General features: G+C 34.2%; 1 protein-coding gene across 11 annotated transcripts in view; it reads left to right on the forward strand.

Annotated features, from left to right (window-relative positions):
- Positions 1-23,278, forward strand: part of LOC124637633 (POU domain, class 6, transcription factor 2) — a 133,608-nt gene that overhangs the window by 92,903 nt on the left and 17,427 nt on the right. For 10 of the 11 annotated variants that reach the window (XM_047174232.1, XM_047174237.1, XM_047174236.1 and 7 more), the window contains 5 exons: positions 3,579-3,708; positions 4,765-4,953; positions 7,083-7,223; positions 8,121-8,625; positions 20,991-21,175. In XM_047174232.1, coding sequence (XP_047030188.1) covers positions 3,579-3,708; positions 4,765-4,953; positions 7,083-7,223; positions 8,121-8,625; positions 20,991-21,175 — 1,150 coding nt within the window. Of the gene's footprint in view, positions 1-607; positions 944-3,578; positions 3,709-4,764; positions 4,954-7,082; positions 7,224-8,120; positions 8,626-20,990; positions 21,176-23,278 lie in introns of those variants that run through there. The other variant, XM_047174243.1, reaches the window with a different exon arrangement.

A 23,278-nucleotide genomic window follows, 5' to 3' on the forward strand; every position in this document is an offset into this window, starting at 1 on the left:
AGCCCCTATGGCACGCGCGACAGCGCGTAGTAAACAAAAACTTTATTCGCCTACTAGTAAACGCTGATAAATAAAAATATATTTCACAAAGACTATCCAAGTTTGTTAAAAAAACTAGCTATGCCGTTCTGATGTCAAAACTCAAGAAACTAATTCCAAGAAATCATAAAGATTCCAATAAAACGTATTTCTTTAACACGCTAATCAATCCAAAATCAATTAATTACCAAAATCCAAATGAAAAATGTCTCAAGACGAAAAGTTAGATCACAAATCAAACGCTAACCAATAAAATCGCTATCGACTTAACTGAAAGCGAATTTGTACGCGACACGTGCTGAAAGCTCTAAAGAAACACGAATAAAAAACTAATCGAAAACTTTAATTATCATGCTTATTCGACAAGTGACAAGTCGGACCGATGCCGATCGCTTTGGCAAGGATTTCGGTGGGCCCACCCAACGCCCCGCGGGGCCGCATTTTTTCCACCCACCACCGAAGGGGTTGATTTTTTAAACTGATGACGCGCTTTCATTCCGCGCTGTGCAACTTGGCCGCGCGGCTGTATGTGTTACCGGCCGTTGATAAATAAATTAAAAAAAAAAAAGAAAAACGTGAACGCTTTGTCGATAGTGCGCGGCGTTTCTTTTTCGCGGGCGTTATCTATGCTCTATTTTTCCGTTCTAAATACAACTTTTGTATAGTAAAGAAAAAGTTTTCGCGCGTTCGGATAACCGTCGTGGATAGAACATATTTGTTAATAAATAGAACGATCGTCACACATTCCGTTCGGACGTTTGAAGTTTGACAAAGTTTCAACGAAGTTCGCAGTTTTTGAAAATATTTTATGGATTTGATTAAAGTTTTTTATAAAGTAATGCTAATTTGATAGAGACAGTGATCAGTGAAATTATCAGGCCTGGAGAGAATGACATTATCCTTCGTGAGTAATAAAATATTGTATTATTTTGTTCTTCTTAAAGAATATAGTGATTACGTTGTGATTTACGAAAAATATGTGTCGATTTTTAATTCCTTATACTCCTTATGTATATTTTTTGGTAGAAATTACAAAATTAACTAAGCTGCATAATTTAAAACAGGATTTAATAGCCGGTTTTCTACTAAAGCTATTTAATAAAACCTTGTTGCAATTTTAAAAACATTTCACTTACTAAGCAAGCCGTCGAAGGGCCCTATAATTACTTTCCTAACATATTTTTTAACCACGTGAATATTTATAACAAAGTCGCAAGGAACTGTAACAGCGACCGATAATTATAACAAATTAAAGAATTATTAATAATTATTATTCAAGGCGTTTCCTTACAGTTATATTTTAATAGTAGTTAATAATTAAAAGTCAAGTAGCCTGACCTTATTCAGTACTTATAATAATTGCAATATAAATAGTTTATGACTTTACAAGCTGCACAATGCTTTATATGAGAATCGAATAAAAGATGGCTTCCTTAATTAAAATATTAATAGCAGTGTATGAACGCATTTATTTTGAGGTAGTAAATTTTTTAATAACAACTGTCCTTTTTTTCTCATTAATTTAGTCGGATCTTTTTAATGTTATTACTATAGGTAATCATATTTAATCATTCTCATTGTGTGGGTGTTGTAATCAATCATAAGAAATATAAGACACTAATAAGAAATCGAATAGGTACCTAAATCCGGCTATTAAATGGATTAATTTTAAATTAACGTGCCCGTTAAATTGCTCATGATATAAAATCGGAATCTAGAATCTGTACAAATCAATAAATCCATATTTCATCATATTGATTAAATAATATTAATATAACGCGATAAAATCCGTAAACGTAACGCGATAATTAATATTAATATAATGTTCATTTTACCTATAATATTTGACATCATTATTTTTATAATCGTAATTAATCAAGAAATTCGATTTTATATTTAATTCATTAGGTTGCCTCACATAATCCAAACTTCATCAGCCAAAAGTTTTGGCACTTTGAGGTCCGTATCTTCCGAGGACCAAAGCTTACTAAATTCACAATACTAAATACACTCATTAAGAGGACGAATTGGAATTTTTGGCGCCAAGGATCTCAATTTTTCTCAGTAAATACAAAACGGATCAAAATACAACTTGGTTACCTGAAAATTCATGATATAAGCCTTATTTTGTTAGACGTAGAAACATGATTAGGTAACTTTTATAACAGAGAAAAATATATCAAACATACCTCTTTTTAAAAAGAGATTCACATATTATGGGCAAACGGGACCGATTTAAGCCTCTTAACTTTTTTAGTAGTTGAGTATATACATACTCTTTAAAATTGTAGAAGGATTTTTTATCAAATTATCATTTCTAAATAATAAAATTACAAAACCATTTTGTCGCTTACGACTTTTAGTTATAAGCTAGCACGCGTATTGTTATCCTCGCCCCGCTCAGACGCTCCGACCCCTTTTGGCGCCTTAGATGCGCGTGCCGGTTATAGAATTATTGTTGACCAATTCGTCGCCTTAAGGGCGAAAAATTAACACCCCTCCGAGCAATCTGATAGTTAGGGTGCATAGCTACGTGATAGCTACGCATTGCTACATAGGTACCTACCTACACTAAACAAGAGTGCGCGATATCAGATGAAAACCCGCTAAGTTAACCTTCCAAACTATATTATGTACTCACCTAAATGATCCGCATGCGATTTTGATTATGATCTGAATTATATTATTTTGATATTAGCTTCCATCCGCGATTTTACCGGTGTCTCTACTAAAAAAAGTTACTACGTACTTACCTAACTTTTTTTAAGCAATCGCGTGAAAAGGCAAAGCCTGATATTTCACTAACAATAACGCTAAATAATTCCTACTGATGTTTGAAATAGAAACAGTGATGAGTAGTGCGACATCTGTGTTGCTTGGAGCGCAACTTCCCTTATGATGAAAACACTTTTCTATTTTTGAAAATATTATAAAAATAAATCTTTTTTTATTATTAAAAAAAGCTATTTAAAATGTGTTTAATCGTCTATCGTATTTTAATGTCGAAAATAAGTCTGTGATTTAAATTATCTTAATCATCTCATTTTTTTTTGAGAAATCATCAGGAAAATTGCATAACGAGACATCTGCCATTCCTACTCTTTAATTTTAATATTTTTCTAAGATATGACAATGATAGAAATAAACGCATGGACACAGCAAACTGACAAAGTTCTTGACTCAGCCCAGTGACATTGTGTTGGAAAAACTATGAAAACTTTTCAAGAATTTTCCATGCGTCCTGTGTGAGCGATCTGGATATAAACGCAAAGCTGTGCGATTCGACGCGACGCAAAAACAATAATAATCAGTCGATTCTTTATACTGTGACTGGTCTAGGTACGGGCATGGCGCGAAGTACGAGTATATCCCTCAATTCACTTCGGATCGTTCCGCGTTAGCATTTGCATTTCACCCTTGCAGGACGCAAAAGTTCTGTAATACTTAATTGACCCCATATATATAGTAGTTATATTTTAGTAGACAACTAAGTTTCTTTTTCGAATTTTCCATGACTAAATTCGTTCCTTATTCCCCAGGCGGAGTCTGACCGGGAAAGCGGCGCGAGCTCGCCGGAGGGGGGGGCGGCGCGCGCGCAGCTAGCCGAGCCGCGCACCCCCTCGCCCCGGGCGCGCACCCCGCATCAACAGCCACATCTGAATGGCTCCAGTGAGTTCGTACTACATTCATTTATTATTTCTGATTTTATATGTAGTTTTTTTAATAACCACCCTGGTGTTCATCCACCCCCGTCTCTTGTTAGCAAAACAAAAGATAGATAGAATATTGGGAGCGGCTGTAAGGCCCTCGATCCAGTGCTTAAGGTACTACTGTTAAGTCAATCTTTAAACTTCTTTAACAGAATTATCAGGTGTCGAATGCAATCCCATTGGAAGTTTCAGTCATTTTGTGTAATAAACCATGAAACAAAAATCGTACAAATTAGGAAATTGACAGAACATCCACAACTCGGAAGATTAAATGTCAATTTCCATTAAAACTACCTCTGAATGTCCACTACCCAAATATTTAAATCTACCTTATCTAAATCGTCGAATTCAATATCAAAACGACCATCATTTGTACCATAATTTTTATTAAAGACTTAATAAAATGTCTTAATATCATTAACTAAGCCATCTATAATACGGACCACACATTGTTACAAAGTTTCCAAGTGAAAGAGCGTCTCGATAAATTTTAAACAGCTATAGGTATCTTTATGAAATTCATTGAGAATCGAGATAACATCGAGTACCTAATATAAAGTAATGACATCATAATATTTTATGTTAACGCTTTATTGTTATTTCTGTGACGTATATGTTTGTGATATAAGAGTTTTTATTTGAATTTGGAAAGCGATACAAAATCGATATTGATACCTAGATAATAGCATCACTAGTAAATAGGGAAGTGATTTAAAATTTCATGTTAATTTTAAGATAAAGCTGTTCCGAAGAAAAAGCTTATTGCAATAATACACTTAGTACTCCTTAGTTTTTTTACTCCTTTTGTCTGCAACAATTCTACTTACAGATTCAAGACCAGTTAAGCCAAATGACAAAACAACTAAGCGTAACAACTTATATTGGTTCAGTTTCTAGATAGAACTTGCCGTAAAAAGAGGTTATCAACCAAACAGTCTATCACCTAACCCAATAGACCAACTTAAAATATAGTTATCCAAAACATTCGTATGGTCAATGTTCCCTTTGTCCACAGTGGCGTCAATGTTCCAAAACCTGCAAAACCTGGCGAACATGCAACAAAACATGGCGCCGATGTCGCAGCAACTACAGCAACAAATGTCGCAACAAATGTCGCAGCTTGCCGCCAATCTTCAAGGCTTATCGTCTATGCCCTCCAACCCAGTCATCAACTCGCCTTTGAATTTAAGCGTTAGTGCACCTGGTAAGTTACTTATTTTTACCCTATTTTTATCATCAAAAATTGTGGAAGGAACTTAATATTCTTGCTTGTAACATGCTATGACATAGACACTAACCCTGTATCTATCGGAGTTCCTTCGTGGCGCAGATTCTGCACAAGAATCTCAACTTGTCAGTTATCATGTTTGACATCTTAGGTAACCCGTAGATTTTTAAGGAAAATATAAAGCTTTCGTCAGCAGCTTCAACCGCGTCCCATGGGAACCATTTCACGGATTCGGATTCAAAAAGAAGTCTATACCTTACCCCCATCGTATCGGATAGTAGTCAACTAAAGCCGCCAACTTTAACATGAAACTGTAGAATGAAACACTAATAAAATACAATATAATTTATACGTGCAAATATCTTTAAATTCAAGTCAAAACGTCACGTCAACTCCCCTACCGCCTGAGGGCCACCGGTCCTAGTAGCTGTAACCACTAAACATCCCACCAGGTGGTCTCTAGGTTCCACACAATACAACACAAAAAACCTCAAAAACCCATTAAAGTGTTTAGTCCATCACTTTTTGCCACTTTATGCAAATAGACTTTATTATTCACATCATCACATCAACTTAAACAAATATTCAAAAAGGCACTAAACCACGTTGACAGCAGAATGTGATTCTGCATTAACTAATGCAGAAAAAATATATTTCGACTAATATTAATGCAATTGAAACCGTCACCTCCGCAACAAAATTACCATTTTTCAGTACCTACATTAGCTTTTGAATACGTCCGTTATTTTTCAACGGAGGGTTTGTCACTAATTAGACTGAATTAGACAGATTGGGATAATCAGAAATACACGGTTCGCGCATTAAAACTCTTAACATCGAAATCACGTGAGTCGTAATTAGGTGATTACCGAATCCAATCGATTTAATGAATTCAAGATAGCGGCTTCACTCTGCCGCCCATTAAAGCTATGCCGTAATGGACGAAAAAACCTATTTAAATAATGAGTATAATTACATATTTTTTTCACGAACGCACGGATATTACGACTGTTGCGGTATCATTAAGAGTTTTATTGTCTTAATAGAGCTAATTATACATTTTTTTCGGTTCTTAATTGATGCGCCGTAGGAAAGAACATTTATTACAAAATGTGAAATGTCATGGTTTAAATGAATACGTTATGTTAATGTTGAATTTAACGGGCTTGTAAGGTATGCAGATAATATTTTAGATTTTAGTTCAGAGCGTTTTGTTCGCAGCGAATTAGTTGTGGTCGGTTGCGTGATTGCGTATGGTGTTATTTTTTATATAATTTTCTATCGTTCCTTTATCATCGGTAAGGTGCGACGTGGCCGGACGCGGTGGTTATAATTATAATATGATTTTATTGTTTGATTACTTAAGTAGAGAGACGTCCGTCGATCATTGCTGGTGATTTTGTAATTTGCCGGAACCACTACAGTTGCGGTAACATAAGATATTTAGCGATATATAAATAATCACATATTTTACACACCAAGTCTAATTTTTATTACAAAATGATAAAAACAGCATATGTTTATTGATTAAGTATGAATTGTACGTATTTAAAGGTGCTTATAAAAACATCGTGTCAAATTATCATCGTGTTCTAACTTGGTCTTTTTTCTAGGGATTATGTAGTTAAAATTATTTTATGTTCCACAATTATGATACGTGACTGTATTTTGCAAAACGATACGGATAATATTGTATAATCCTTAAATTATAGAACAAGGAAAAATCTAATACACGTTTTAAAAATTATGGCTTTGTTTAGTTTTTACTTAGGTCTTATAAAAATAACTTGTTTCATCTCGAAAACGCAATTCTTAAATACCTTACATAGGTAGGTACATAGACTATCTATACAATTCAACCCAAACTACTTAATTATTTAATTACAACAATTATACAACAGGTACATGATAACCATGATCAAAATTAAGATATGTCACACAACAGAAACAAAAATAATAAAATATACACGACACAATGATTATAACCTCTTTAACCAAAGCCCACTTAAAACCTCCTTATGTAGTCCAATATAAAAAAAAAAAACAACAGTAACTGCAAAAATCTCATAATACCACCTCCTTACGTTCTATTCCATTTTCAAAAGGTATGGGATCACCGAATCCCGTGGCGAACAACAATATGCTGCCGCCCGCTATGCCGTCCCCGATGCCACAACTGATACTAGCGTCTGGTCAGCTGGTGCAAGGCATCCAAGGTGCTCAGTTGCTCATACCGACTTCACAAGGTAAGATGTGAACGAGTTTGGACGTTATGAAGTTGTGTTAGGGTTTGATTTTGAATGGATTGTAGTTCTGTTAGAAATGACATCAGAAAATATACTGATTGGTACTAGAGTAGTATTAAATGTAGGTGGAATTAGCCCTAGGAAAATTTCTTATGGATAAATATAATTTGTATGTCCTGGAAGTAGCAACAAAAATCAGATAGTAGCAGAAAACTACCAAAGTTTTAAAGAAGCTAAGTATGTTTCGTAGCATTGAATGAATTCAGCCTAAACCGTTTATAAACTAAACTTTAAGGTTTTTGACAACATATAAACGTTAGAAATTGCTACTTGCAATATATTAAGTTCATTTTGTACAACATTTTGATTGAAGTAAGACCACACTTGATTGACATAAAAACTAAATCAGGAACAAAAGGTGTGCTTAAAGCAAAAAACAAAAATCTTGCGCAAAAGACCTGTTACAAGTAATTAGTATAGTAAAGGAGTTAAATGAAGCATGAACGTTAGTCATGTTGTAGTGTTGACGGGAAATCCCATGGAGCACGTGGTCACTGCATTAATATACTGCTAGTTCATTTTGTTGCGATTATTCGCGCTAAAATCGTGACTAGGTTATTGAGCTTGTTAATTTAAAAAAAATACATAAAATAAAAGTATAATTAAATAAATATTTTATTGTTTGTCTGTTAAAAATGTTTTGTTTTAAGTAATTATAACGGTGTGTAATGTTATTCGTTAAAAATCCATAATTATTTACAAAAACTACATTACCTCTTTAGATATTTCTAATTCATTCACAATTTAATATAAATTCTACAACATATAATTTTGGGTTATAGGTACTAAGTAATTTATACTTGGAACAAAAACCTCATTAAAATTTCCCCTCAACAGGCATAGCAACGCAGACGATCCTCACAATACCAGTCAACCACGTGAACTCCAATGATCAGATGGTGAACCTAGCTCTAAACAACGGCCAAGTGGTGTCCACGTCGCTCGCCAACCTCCAAGCTATGGCCCAACCTCACCAGCTACTGAACTCCAACCCCCAACAATCGGCCAACATTCGGCCAAACATGCTGAACCCGACACTTTCAAACGCCCTACTAAACCCAGGATTGCCAAACTTTTTGTCGAACGGTGCGGCCAATGCCCAAGAGTTACTCCAAGCTTTGCAGCAACAACAGCAGCAGCAGCCGCAAGGGAATCACAATCTTCTGCAGACGGTTCAGCAGAACAGTATGCCTCAACAGATGCAAGGGAGACGATCCTCCTCGCCTCGACCCGAAAGGCATTATAAAGAGAGAGAAAACTTTGCCGATAGATTTGGACAAGGGTCTAGAGAAAGGAATGAAAGAGAAAACCCTGGATCTGCAGCTATGAACAGCATCAACAGGTGAGTTTAGAACTAGTTTACTTTTTAGTAGATTTTAAGAATTTTCATACACCAAAATTGGTCCGATTGCGCATAGACGTTTATTGTTTTCAGGTATGTGTTTCGATAAAGTCCGACAATTTATAAAATCGATGTTACGATGAATTACCGTAGGTAAACTCAGTTCTAATTTACCAGTTTCTAGGTCTCGAAACCATTTATCCAATAACATAGATAAAGTACAGAAAAATATATGAAGCCGACATGTCGACCGATCCAATGCGTAGTTCGTCGAATTATCGACAATTATAACAATAATTGATTTTTAAAATCAATTACATCATAATTGTCCAAGTCTAACATTGTTTGATGTGGATCACAAAGTTTGAAGTACACTTGTGTTGTTGGAAATCCACCCCTATGACGTAGGGAATTAAGTTGGTGTAGAGTGCAGATAATGTGTTTTAGCGTGGGTGCACCGACAAGTGTTAGTAGTAATTATGTGACAATGAATGTAATTACAGTGACGCCACTACATGGATCTTGTGTGTGTGAGTGAATTACTAATCAACGTTTTGTTGTGTTGGTGAGGGGAGCTTTTTTCGTTCCTAATTAGTGATGAATTTTCATTATTTTGATGGGTTTTACGAACAAAATTGGCTGTAAAGTTAGGAATGATGGGTTTTGGAATGCATTAGGGATTTCCGATATTACGAAAGAACCACTAAATTACTGTTGGTATTTATTAAGATTATGTCGTCAAATTGGGTTTCCATAATCAATAATGATCTTAGATTTACTTCTGTAGGTAAGTGAAGTTTTCCTTACCAATCGGTATTCCCCGGGTCCAACATTAACGTTTCCTTAACGGGTCATACTTAAGTGACGTAGTTCGTTATTAAAATAAACCACTTAATTAATAAAATGTGCTACTAATTATATGAATACAATAGAGTATTTTACCTGGAACTGAAGACATGCGTCATAAATATTATACGTTGGGGTTTACTCAGTATAGTACTAAATAAATAAGCATATCTGAATATTAACTAAAACATACGAAAAGACATTTTTTTTTGGAAGGCCCTTGAAAAAAGGCTAGGCAGATGAGATGTTTAAATGAATGAATATCGAGATATAATCAACTAGCTTCCGCTAGCGGCTTCGCCCGCGTAGAGTTCGGTTATATCGCGTTTCCAAGAGAATTCTTCGAAAGTCCGGGATAAAAACTATCCTATGTTCTTTCTCAAGGTCACTTCTATCTCTGTACCAAATTTTATTAAAATCAGTTCAGTGGTTTAGACGTGAAAGCGTAACAGACAGACAGAGTTACTTTCGCATTTATAATATTAGTAGGGATTATAATTTTAACTTTGTGGAGCGATAATCAATAAGATTGACAACCACAAATAAAAAAAAAGGATAAGTGCAGCAGGGCAGAAGAAGATAGACTTTTAAATCAACTAGGAATAATTATATGACACAATACTTAATCCCAAATAGACCAGTAGTCTTTAGATATAATCGTAATTATGACCAAGTGTACTTAGAGGCATTTATTTACAAATGACATTAATTACGAACTATTATCGCAATATCGGATCTAGTTGATATTACTCTAGATAACTTGGTCTATTAAGGTCGCATACTTATGGCATTACTTAGATTTTACTTAGAGCGGTAAAATGGTAGTTGTAGTACTTTTTATGTATTAGGGATCTGTCAACCGAACAGACGGATCTACTGAGGGAAAGTGACTATCGCCGACTATAGTATGCCTAATATGCGCTTTTATACTAGAGGAATTTGCCGGCCGTTTACGCTTTGGATTATACGCGATACGACAATAACTCTGTCATATGGTTTTCTTCTTGATCACGTAGTAGGATTAATTAACTTGCAGTATTCCTTGCGCTTTTGAAGATAATAGTTACAGTGATTTCGTGATAACAGACTTTGTTTCAAAAGATAGACCGATAAAGATAAATAAAAATGAAACAAGGAGTGGATATTTTTACTCAATAGAAATAAGTAACATGTTTTTCTGTGGTAAATAAATTATGTCGTTTTGTAATGATTTGACAATTAATACTTCGCTTTACTTGGAAAATGACACATAGCTACCTAAATGCATGAGCCCTAACCTTAGAGGTCACTCATTATGAGTCTTTTTTGTGGCAGTTATGCAGTTACAATCATATAGGATTCATTAACAATTCCTTGTATACTATCGTAACTACACATACCAAAACAAAACAACCGACACGAATTTCTCGGAACATTATTATTTTAATTCCACTGTCATTTAAACTCGATTCATATTAATTTAGTACGTATGTTAATTAATTTGATGACTAATGCCCCACGTGAACCCATCACGCGAATATTATCGTTTTTACACAAAAAGTTGTAAAACAGATGCTATCAACCGGGGGTAATGTCCTTTATTACACGTAATTATGCACCAAGTGCAGTGATGGTATGCTTGGGGAAATGCATTTGATAGCAGACAATAGTGTGTTAAAAGTTTTATTGAGTGAATCCGAGCAATTGTTTTATAACAGTCGCTTTTAATCATCGGTTGCTATTGTCCAACGGTTTAGCCGATGATGCCCAAATGGAAGGTTTTGCATTGTGGTGACGTTGTTGCAAAATTATAGCTGTCTTATAATTTGTCGGTTGAAATGAAAATGATAGGGCATCGCTTTTATTAATTTCGAAACGTATTTTTAACAAACTTCAAAAAGGAGGAGGTTCTGCGGATGCATTTTTTTTGCAATCTCTTAATTTTTGCCTCATCATCATCCTCCTGCTCTTATCCCAATTTTATTTGGGGTCGGCGCAGCATGTTTTCTTTCATACTTTTCGGACTTTAAAATACTGCAATTTTAATTTTATTAATCAACTAGCCGTTTTCCCGCGGTTTCACCCGCGTCCCGTGGGAACTACTGCCCGTACCGGGATAAAATATAGCCTATGTTACTACTACGATAATGTAGCTTTAAATGGTGAAAGAATTTTTAAAAACTGTCCAGTAGTTTTTGAGCCTATTCATTACAACCAAACAAACAAACAAAGTTTTCCTCTTTATAATATTAGTATAGATTTGAATTTTTGCCTTTCATGACATAACGGGGTTTGGTACATTCAACAACACAAAACATAAGTTTCAACACAGAATTTGAATAAACATCTCAATTAGGTACCTTTACTTGTTATTATCTACCTAAGTACCCGCAAAGGCGTAATAAGGAAAACGCAGGCACATCAGCGTATTATCTACTTTAATGAGGTATTTAATGTTAATTATCTACAGGATGTAATGTAACGTCATAACTGATATAATTACATAAATAATGCCATGTTCACGCACTTTATAAACAATTTTCTGGTGTTGGTAGCGCGGAAAAATATGTAAAAAAATAATCGGTGCCTGCGACATTGGCCTGGTCTGATTAGATTTTGAATTAGTGCTTTTGTCTGTGATTATACTTGTCCAAAAATGGGCCGTCGAATTAAAAATATGTAGGAAAGCTGCAAGCAACTTAAAATGACTGACTACTGAAATGATGCATGGTAGAACAAAAATCAAACAAAATTCCTTTTCGCAATATATTCCTTTCGCAGAATGTCTTAATAAACACTAGCTTGAAATAAACTGGGTTGATCTGAATCTGGAATCTGCCTCCAGGTTCTTGAAAGTTAATAATTCAATGTACAACGCTTGAAAAGTGGGTGGTAAAATAGAGTCAAAAAAGATTTCTTCCTAAGTGGAGCCACAACAAAAATCCGAGCTATTATAGTTCGGCCGTTCAGAGAATGCGTTCCTGACACCTATCAGTTAGTCACGACTAGTGATGGGCACAACATAACACTGAGTTCGTTACCGTTCCTTCAAAATGAACCGCCGCATTATTTTAAGATTATTTTCGTTTTAAATTGGCGGAATCATTTGTTTTATATTTTAGTTATTTAAGTGGAAACCAAAAAAAGGTAATATTCATATAATAAAATTGTTTTATTTATTCTTTGTTACAAGTACATTGAATTGAATGTGCGAACAGAATATTAATCAGACTCCGATTTGCTTGAGGAGGTGGTGTCTTCATCATCATCTTCGCCTACATGTATAATTATATTATTATCAATAACAGAATCAATCCTGATATCTCGGTCTAACAAAAGCCGGGTAATCAAATAAAAACAGATCGAAAACACTTGAAAAACGTGGTCTATGCGCACGAAACGACAACGGACGACTGTTTTAGCGTCACAAAATGGCGGCCCATAACGCCATTTGGGGTTACCATTTTTAATCTAAGTATAAAAATGCGGTTTGGTCATAGTTTTATTTTTATATTTCATAAACGTTATAATTAAGTCTTATAGTCCATTATTTTCCAATTCTTAAAAAGAAAATCAAAACGTATTATTTTATATTATAACTGTATAAGAACAGATTACGATACTTGCCTGTTATTTTTAGCACAGCACTACAAAATATAAACCGCTGACATAACCTTGTAATAGCGCAGTATAGATTTAGAAAAATATTGTTTACCAAGTTATTTGACACTCAGTTTGGCACAAAATTATAACATTCATTGATTATTGATATAATAATGTTGTTTTAATGCTCCTCAATTGTTAAAACGGTAAACAACCAGCAAAAATATTTTTATCGTAACTGCAACGCCATTGCAAAGTTACGTCGTCAGTTCAATCGCGACGTGTCAGGAACGCATTCTCTGAATGGCCGAACTATAAGATTTATTTTGAGTACAAAAATAAACGAGCTAATTATCTAAAACTAAGAAGCAAAATTAAACAATAAAACGACCACGCATGATTCGATTAGATTTATTACAAAAGAAACGGAAAAGTGTACAGTTAATAAATGTCTTGATTAAAAACAAGTAGAGCATTCTGGTCCGGTCTGGTCGCACACATGCAAGGGTAACTCACACATAGATAATGTTTACAGCAGTTAATGTATAATTGGTTTTACATTGCCGTGCGACGGAACAACCGCTTTGGGTATTAGCGGGCTAATGTTAGATTTTCTTGCGGTAGCTTTTGGTGAATATTGGTTTATTTTTACCCTAGTTTTAAACCACATAGAATTTAGAGGTTTAGAATTTAGTGATTTTAGAGTTAGAATTCGATTGACAGGTTAAGGTCAAATGATCGATTTAATTTGTTCAATTCGCCTTTCACTTACTATTGTCGCCAGTGAAGCATACAAACAATCATTTTTTATTAATTTATGAATCCATCCTAAAGAATGACTGTAACAAATCTTTCTAGAATCATATCCCTATTTCTCAAGACCACCACACAAACAATCACACAATTTTACTCCATTACAAACGAAGCAAAACTAAACGTATCAGACATTTCGAAAGTCAGCTCCAGGCAAGACATCTAATGCGATATATAATTAGGTGGCGCATTAAGTATGCCGCCTATAATTACCGAAGCGCCCGTGACGCGACTAATCCGGCAAGTAATGGTGATAAATAGATCTATACGGGGATATCTCGCTGAATATATTAGCGTACTGGATTCTGCTAGACTGTGAGCGTAAACAATCGTATCTCATTTGTTTTGGAATTTTTTGACGTTTAAGTGTCGCACTGTTTTGCGTATACAGTCGTAACTACTTACGTTGTTTTTGAAGTTTTTGGGTGTAAACTGTTGTAACTTGCTTTAGTGATTTAACGTAAAAGTAACATTGTCAAAATTTGTATCGATGATAGATAAGTTGTAATAGTCTTTTGGTCTATATGTATAGTCTGAATCTGAAATCACCAACCCGCATTGAGCAAGCGTGGTGATAAATGCTCAATCCTTCTTCGTGTGAGAGGAGGCCTGTGCCTAGCAGTGGGACGATAAAAAAAAAGCTGTAACAGTAACAGTCTTTTGGTGGTAGGTAGGTATATAGGCTACCTACATAAATTGTGACTTACTTTACTCACAAATGTCATAAATCTTTGTGTAGGTACATAATGTGGTAAGAATTGGCAAAGAGGTCTTTTGTTGATCTTTTGATTAAATCAGACATTCAAATGCTATAAACGGTTGTGTTATTAAAATGTCAGCAGTAATTACTATAAATGCCAAATTAGAATTCATAATTTTTTGTTTTTTACAGAAATGCAAACCCTAATATTTTCTTATTTTTTAGACTCAATTTTAAAGAAAATTACTGGGTCGAAATTCTTAACTAATACATGTCGTCGAAATGTTTCTCTTTACCTAAAATCACAGCATTGATAGCATTTGAAAAAAAATACGTGTACACTCACTCCGCTAAGTGCTCATTTAGACGGGTTCACTATTCTCCATAATTCTTGACATTACATCGTTCTATTGTAACTTTCCTAACAATGTTTATACATAAAAGTACAATTTTAGTATGTCGCATTATGTTACCCCGTAAAACGCAGCGATTCGACATGACTACAATAATTGTATTATTAGTTATTATTACAGTCGTATCTTACACTATTACACGATTGTTAGTGTGGGTGAACAATGTGCCTATGTGTGCGTAGTCAAAGACATTAAGTTAATGCCACCTCATAATTACTGGTTGGAAGCATTAATTCTCGCATCCATAATTAAGTTTAATACCTCATTTCTGTTGGCCTACAATCTAGATAAATATTGTCTGTCGTTTGACGTCTATTAAAGTTACATTAAAATTGTAAATCATTGTGAGTATAGATAGCCTGGTTTTATATGGAGTTCTATAACGTGTCTAGTTCTCAAGGTTGTACCATTTTACATTCATATTAAGTTGGTATTAATGTTATTATCGCGTTTATCCTTATAAATGATATTACTTAGAACTTGGTTTAAGTTCGTACGTGAATGGCAGAATGGCAGTCATGTTTGAGTGTAATGAATATGTTGTAATGTTCTGCGAAAACGGTTAAAGTGGGCGTGAAAACTGGCTGAAAATCCGCACGGTGGTGATGATAAATACGAAGGGCGGAAGCACCCGGTAATATTGTGAAACAATATTTTATTGTCGAAACAAAAGGTGAATAGGTTTGATCACTTGCTAATATTTTAACCGTGAAATTATCTGTGATGGTTTTATATTAAAATGGAATTTCGTTTTTATTTGATATTTAATATGTTATTGTGAAAAAATAGGTTTACTCTTTACGTGTATGTTTTTTATTGGTAAATTAAAGCTACTAAGGTATTAACTTGCAATCTGCTTAAGTAAAGTCCTACAGGCTCATTATAACAAATTATAATATTACAGCGCATAAAAAATACTATGACATAAAATACCATCAGTTTTTGTCGGCCATTAAAATATCTAGGACTTAATAATTATGACATACAAACGCTAATTCATGAATACCAGTGGCACCAAATGTCGAGTAATAATTCATATTTATTGACGCCTAAATAATACTCATAAACCTTAATAATGATACCTTACAAAGGGTTAATTTTTATTATTAACAAAGATCAAATGCTGCGTGAAATGTGACGATAAATAATGATATTGTCTATATTATTGTTGTCCTTATTTAAAAGTGTTTGCAATAAAAATAAAATACTTTAAAGTCTACTAAGCAAAGTGGTTACCCGTCTTAACGCGATATACTTCGCGCGGTTGAGGACAGAGAAATACGTTGAGTCGCCACTATTTCCTATAGTCACACTTTTTTTGAAAATTGAAATTAAATATTGCAATTTCTTACCTCAGATTAACTCTAAATTATACCCCACAAAATTAACATTTTTAATTACAACATGTTAAAAATACCATAGGTACCTACTATTAAAAAAAAGCAATTAATGAAAAAAGTATTTTATTTATAATTGTAAAGGGCATCTGGGCATAGAGCGCAAACTAAAAAAACATACAAGCCTGTATCGTGCCACTGACAAGTTCATTGATACAGTCTTACGTAACAGACCAGCCTACGTCAATTCATACAAGGGGAATTTATTCGCCATGAATGAATGAAGAATATACATAACGTAACGTGAAATCGGTGACCAATTATTTCAACACGTTCACTTATTACATAAAGGCTTTATTTTATTTTGATATTTTTAGATATGTACTTAATTACACTATAGGTACCGGCGTATAGCTAATAACGTATTATGGACAATATAATAAAATTACGACCAAAATAGAAATAAAAAAATGACATCTTAAATGTCATTGTTATTGAGAGCTTGTTTAAATAATAGAGTCATCATGCTTTCTAAATAGTTATTTTACTTTTACATAACATTGAGAAAGGTCAGGTTAAAAACACAGCTATTGACATTTAATCTTCGGTACAAAAATAAAACTCCTAATCAAATAAATGTAGGCGCCTTCGACTCCATTGGACTTTGTGCCCTTTTTTCTTTCACAATTGAGTGCAAACTTTTTATCCGCGTTTTTCTCTTTAAGTTTATACTGGTTCACAACAATTTTAAAAGAATTGACTTATTTATTTTATTGTGGCAGACTTGACACTTATCTTATGATGCTCGTTATTGTTTGTTTTTTCATGTGTAATGTGATATGTAATGTTTATTGATGACCTGTAATGGCAGCTTGTTCAACTTAATTGAGGCGTTTCTTGTTTTTTAATATTGTCAATTGTACCAAAATTTACTTTAAAATAACAAATGACAATATTAGTCAACATAATCCTGAATTCTTGCTCTTCAATATTTTCGGAAAATATATATATATTTAGTAGAACTTAAACCGCCTTAGGTCTACAAACCGCAAGTTAAGTCAAAATCAAGAACTGCCACAGTTAACTTCACAGGAACAATGGGAACAAAAAAAAGTCCTTTAAAAACGTCAGTAGGCCGGGTTATTATTGAGCGTGCGACCACGCTGACATTATTTCGGCGCACCTGTTCTCCCCTTAATCTTTGACGAACACTAACGAAATGTCATCGTGACTTCACACAAGAATGACAACCTGGAACGCACTCGAAACTTCCAGAATGACTGCAACATAGCGTAGGATGAACGCAACGTTTAAGGGATAAATGATTCCGTATGATGATATTTTGATGATGCAATTATCGATCGTTTTAAAAATCAAAGAATCCGTAAAAGTTATTACGTTTAAGTTTAAGTATTATTTATCGCAAGACCAAAAAAGGTTGGCTTGAACATCGGCTGCGACGCAAATGAGTTAAGACTGCTCCGATGACGTCACGGACATAATTCCGAGTAGCATATATTTATACAATAATTATCGCCATAAACATGATCGAATCTCGCGAACAACGCAATATAATTATCTCTGACAATACACACTGACAAGAATGTTCCATTTTTTTCTTCGTAAAGACGATTTAAGTGTATTAAAAAGCAATTATTGACCTCAATAAAATATTTCGCAGTTTTATAATCGTACCTTAAGGCGGACGTTATTTCGTCAGCCATATTCGTTTTAAAACAATTCCATTTTTAAATAATGGATGGGTTGGTTTCCTTGCTAAAGAAAGAGGCACAATTATAGCTTTTTTTCTGTTTATTCCGATTTAGAAAATAAAAAATACAGAGAGAAATATAAATACCATTCGTCTATGGGTAACTTACCAGTTATTTACAGTAACACAAAATATAAGCACTGTCTTATCAAAAATCATAATAATGTTAATACATCATGTGGTTGCAATGATACGTCCAGGACTTACCTAGATATATTCTGTACAATGAATAGATACTTATTTCATTAATTGAATAAATTAAGTAAGTACCACATGATGAATATTCAGCACAATAGAATTATCAATATTATGGTTCCAATAATAGCCTATTAAAAATAGAATTATTTGCACCATTCATTAAGACCGACCCTTAAACACGCACCATAAAGGTCACATGTGAATGACAAGAAAATAATTCTTTAATTAAATTTGCAACCGGACGATTATTATTTTTTAAATAATTATCTCGAAAAGGCGTAGTTTCACTGACGGGGTACCTTCTGATAAATTTGAAGGAACAATTAATGACTTCTTTGGTTGTGTGCGTGGGCTATTCACGCATACTTAATGTGTGTGTGAATGAGTTCATGTGGGTATCAATGTGTGTGTTATTATCGCCTCACGATATATACGTGCAATATTTATTTACCGTAGCAAGGGTGCTAGTCTAATTTACATATTAATTGATTGCTAAGAAAAGACAAATAAATTAACGCTGGCTGTAGCCTATGATTAAACTTCGCCAAAATAGAATATTAAAACATTGAAACTACCGTATGACAATCTTACGGAGCACGTCATTAAGTACTCTTCTTTTATAATTGGATATCTTCCTCAAGTAATTTTGTAGTTTAAGTATAACCCCACAAATTGAATAACACAAAAAATATATCTTACATCGTTTTTAATACTAAGCTCAATTACTTGGCGACATACAAATTAAAACGAGTCAACGTTACACCGTGTCGTGCGTTTACAATAAAAGTGCATGTGTGTGGGTACGTGCAACGGATGAGGCCCTAATTAGCCAGCAATTACTGCTAATGCAAGCGCACTTAATGAAGCGCGCACCTCATTTGTAGCAACCGCTCGGGTGAGACTCAAACATCATTGTTACACGATACACCGCAGTTTTATGAAAAAAAAAATGTACAAGGAAAACTTGGTTTTAATCCTAGAGTTGTGGCCTCTTGTTAATGGTGCGTTTGAATGTGGAACGTTTTGTGATGTTGGTAATCCTTAATTCGTGGCTGATGAGTTATGAACATTAACATTAATTAATACTTCTCAACATTTCTTTAGAAACTAATGTTTGATTTATCCGTTTAGAGGAGAATTACATTGTATTTATAGGTACTATAGGTACCTACCTAGTTACGCAAAGTCGTAGGTAGAGTGGTACCTCTCTATCCACCATATTTTTTTGTAGCACCTGTTTCAAAAAAGTCAGGTATATAACAGTATTCATGTGGCTTCCAAATTTAAACATGGCAATTAAAAAGAAGAATAAAAACTTTATCAAAACATTCCTTTGAACAATATAAACAAAACAATGCAGGTACGAAACATTTTAGAAACTTTTTCAAGACAAACATAATATGAGGAAAATCGGATGTTAATTTTCCTCTCTAATTTAAAGCTACTAACAAAAATTTCCTAAAGTTCCGTTATATTTTAAAAATATTGTTGTAGTCACATCCAGTAACGGGAACTACATAGGTACTTACTTTATTGTATCGTTATGAACTACGACTTTATATTAACTGTATGACTAATACAATTACGTAAATACATAACCCGCCTTCTAACACAGTCGGGTAATAGTCTAATGACTCATAAAAGGAAAACGTAAAGCGTTCGTCTTATCTGGGTGCTGATTGAGAAAAATTGGCTTCTATTGTTCTTTGACAGTGAATAAGAACTGTGTACCTAGCTGTTCAGTGATAGTCCTATCTTCAAGTAACAGACGGATGGGAAAATTTGTATTATTGTTCTGAATTTTTGGTAGCGATTTTTTAAACGACATATTTATATCATCCTCCTGCCTTATTCCAAATTTAATGTTTTTTTTAAATTTCATATTTCTCCGTCTCATGTCATCTCACTTCTATAATAAAATTTTAAATAAAGGCCCATCTATAATATGTACTAATAATTACATAGGTATATAGAACAGTTGTGTAACAAAAAGGGCTAAACAGAGTTTTATATTCTAAGTGTAATATATTCTAAGTGTACCTAAGTCACTGTAAGTACATCGTTTCTCGTCAAACATTCACATCCGAGTACAGGCAAAAATAAAACTAAAACAGAGATATCTCTTCACAGTTTGAACATGAAAAGATTTCTTTTTCATTCAAATGTATCTGAGATAAAAATACCAACATCTAATTGACTTTATCCGACATTTGTCTAAGATTACCTTATAACTTACTGTTACGTGCGGTCTCGCTATGACGAAAGCTAAAATCACGTTCATGCGGCGAACAACTCCCGATTCGGCCGGTTCACAAACTCCGCCGATAGATAACAATGTGATTTTATTCGGCAACACTATGAAATATTCAATAGACACCGAAGCCATTTCGACAATGTATTAAACTTTCTCTTTTTCACTTTTTGTTGTACACGAACCGATCCCGGTTTTAAATTGATTGACTTTACAATTGAAGCGTACAATACTTCACGTTGTCTTTAAATGGACCCATGTTTTAATTACTAACTATACCTATTTTAACTTACTACAACTGGCAACCATATTAATAACCATAATGTCGGACATTGAACACATACTTGAACACATTATCGATAGTGTTAAACAATAATTTGAACATCGAACATTTCAATCATCCTATTAGCTGGTGTTTACCAAATAATGACGTCATAATACTATTGTTACGCAGGCTGGCAGCGTCGAACGGCGAGATAACGATCACCACGTCACACAACGCGAACGCCGGACCGGCCAGCAGTGCCGGCAGCGCCGGATCCGGCCCGATCCCATCACCGCATGCGCCCGTGAAGATGTCGCCTGGATCTGTGAAGTCACCTTCGCAGGATGATAGTGATCTGCTTGCTGATTCGCCAAGTAAGTATCATTGAATATTATAGTTGCGAAAGACGTGACATCTTTTTAATACACACAGAACACCGGAGAATAATGAGCATCTATGAATTCACAGATACTAGTGTCACAAAATTAAAGTAACTAATTATAACAGACTCAATACAGAACAAAACCAACTTACCATTGTAACTTCACTAAAACATTTTGACAAACTCTCATTCGCTATTTCAACACAACAAAAGCAGAACTAAGAGCAACTTAAACGCTATTTTCGACAAAACTACTAACTCGATTCTACTTATCCATAAAAGTTGTACGTTCTAAGCATAGAGGAGCGATCCATTAGCTCGGCGAAGTCTAACAGTGTCCTAGGAGTTATTTTACCTAATACTATAAAGAGTTGTTGTAGACTGTCCGGGCACTGTTTAGAAGTTCCGAGTTCCCGAGTGCGTTCCGTGACAGTCGAGTTAAGTTGATTAGCGCAAAGTAGCCGCTTCCATTCGACGTAGGCGAGCGGCCACTCCGCGATCTTATCACGACATTGTAAAGTTAATTTGGTTGCGTTTCAAAAAAAGGTTTGTTTAATTTGATTTTTAACTCGGAACAAATCTAATTATATGTTCAAGGGAGCGTTTAATGTTCTCAATAGTTCGTTCTGATGTAAATTGAGCAAGTACAGTATTTTGATAAAGGATTGACTTTCCGTTCAATAAAGACTATTTGTACCTCAACTTAAAGCCATTTAGTTGTACTTGATAATATCACTTACACATTTAATTCGTACAGCTTTATCTTAAGAGATATGTTAAGCAATAATGTATTGGAATTAAGTGCAACACGAGTGGCAGTTTGCCGGCCCTACTTAATACTTACTTACTCCAAAAAGAATATTCCTCGATTACTTACAATTTAAATTGAAATTATATAAAAGCCGATACGGATAGTGCAGGCCCTGGGTGGGCTATTCAATTACAGCATGGTTAATTAATTAATCGATATCGATAAAAAGTAACTCACGTCGATAAATATAATTGAGGCCTAAAATTGTATGGCAATTACTTACCACAGGCCAACAGTTTCTAAAACTCTGCGTTTACAAAAAACTACAGCTTTCAATGTCAAGTAAAACTAGCGGAAACAATAGACAATTTTAATCGGATAGCATCAGTACAAACTTGGAAGTATACACACAATCTAATTGAAACTAATTCAGCTATCCGCTCAAGCAGACGGTACCAATTTATTTAAGACGAAGTTATTTTTATTGGCCCATTTCATTCACTTTTAGAACGAAACTGTGCGATTTTTATTTCCACCACGTCTCGAGAACAGTGTATTTGACCTATTCCAAGATAGATTTAAGCGAGACTGGGTTATTTTGGGCAGCATTTGGCTCTACTTAGATGAATTTGTGACCTCTTTTCGGTCTAATGTCGTGAAGTCTGGAGTTTCATAGTGCTAATTGCATGTTGTTCATTATTTTTAGAATTTAAGTCTTTAAGAGACTGTCTCATTTAGAGGATTAATTGGAAGTTATGACAGTTTGTAATTATAGTGTTTTTGGTATTTTTTATTAGATAATCCTGGAATGTTTTAAAGGCGAATGTTATTGTTTCTTCTTTCGAGCAATCATCATAGCGTAAACATAGATAATTCATGGTACATTGAATTTTGAGATAAAGTATTTTCAACCAAACAAAGAAATAAACCTTTTAGTTTAAAAAATGCAGTAAGTACCTATAGTTTTACTATATCCTATGCAACAGATGGGCTATGTTTTATTCAGAAAATAAAGCTAATACTCAACAGAAGACATTCGTTTGCCGTCAGTAGCTTTTCATTGGGAACTCTTTGTTACTAAAATATTTAAACCTCACTATTGCCGATTACTAGTTGATCGGAAAGCTTTCATTGTGAAACTTTTTTTGAAACAAATTAATATAAGTAAGTATATTTCTTTATTGCTTCTTGTTTGGATCACATTTGAAATGAAATTACTCCAAGATAATTATTGGTTAATGATACACACGTATATTTTTGAGTTATCTCTAAAAATACCTCCTTTTTGCAAAGTTGGTAACCAGTCAGTTCATGTGGTAGTGAGTAGTGGGTGACGCTGAAGCA

Source organism: Helicoverpa zea, chromosome 16 (genome assembly GCF_022581195.2).
Source record: "Helicoverpa zea isolate HzStark_Cry1AcR chromosome 16, ilHelZeax1.1, whole genome shotgun sequence".
In the NCBI taxonomy this organism is placed as follows: domain Eukaryota; kingdom Metazoa; phylum Arthropoda; class Insecta; order Lepidoptera; family Noctuidae; genus Helicoverpa; species Helicoverpa zea.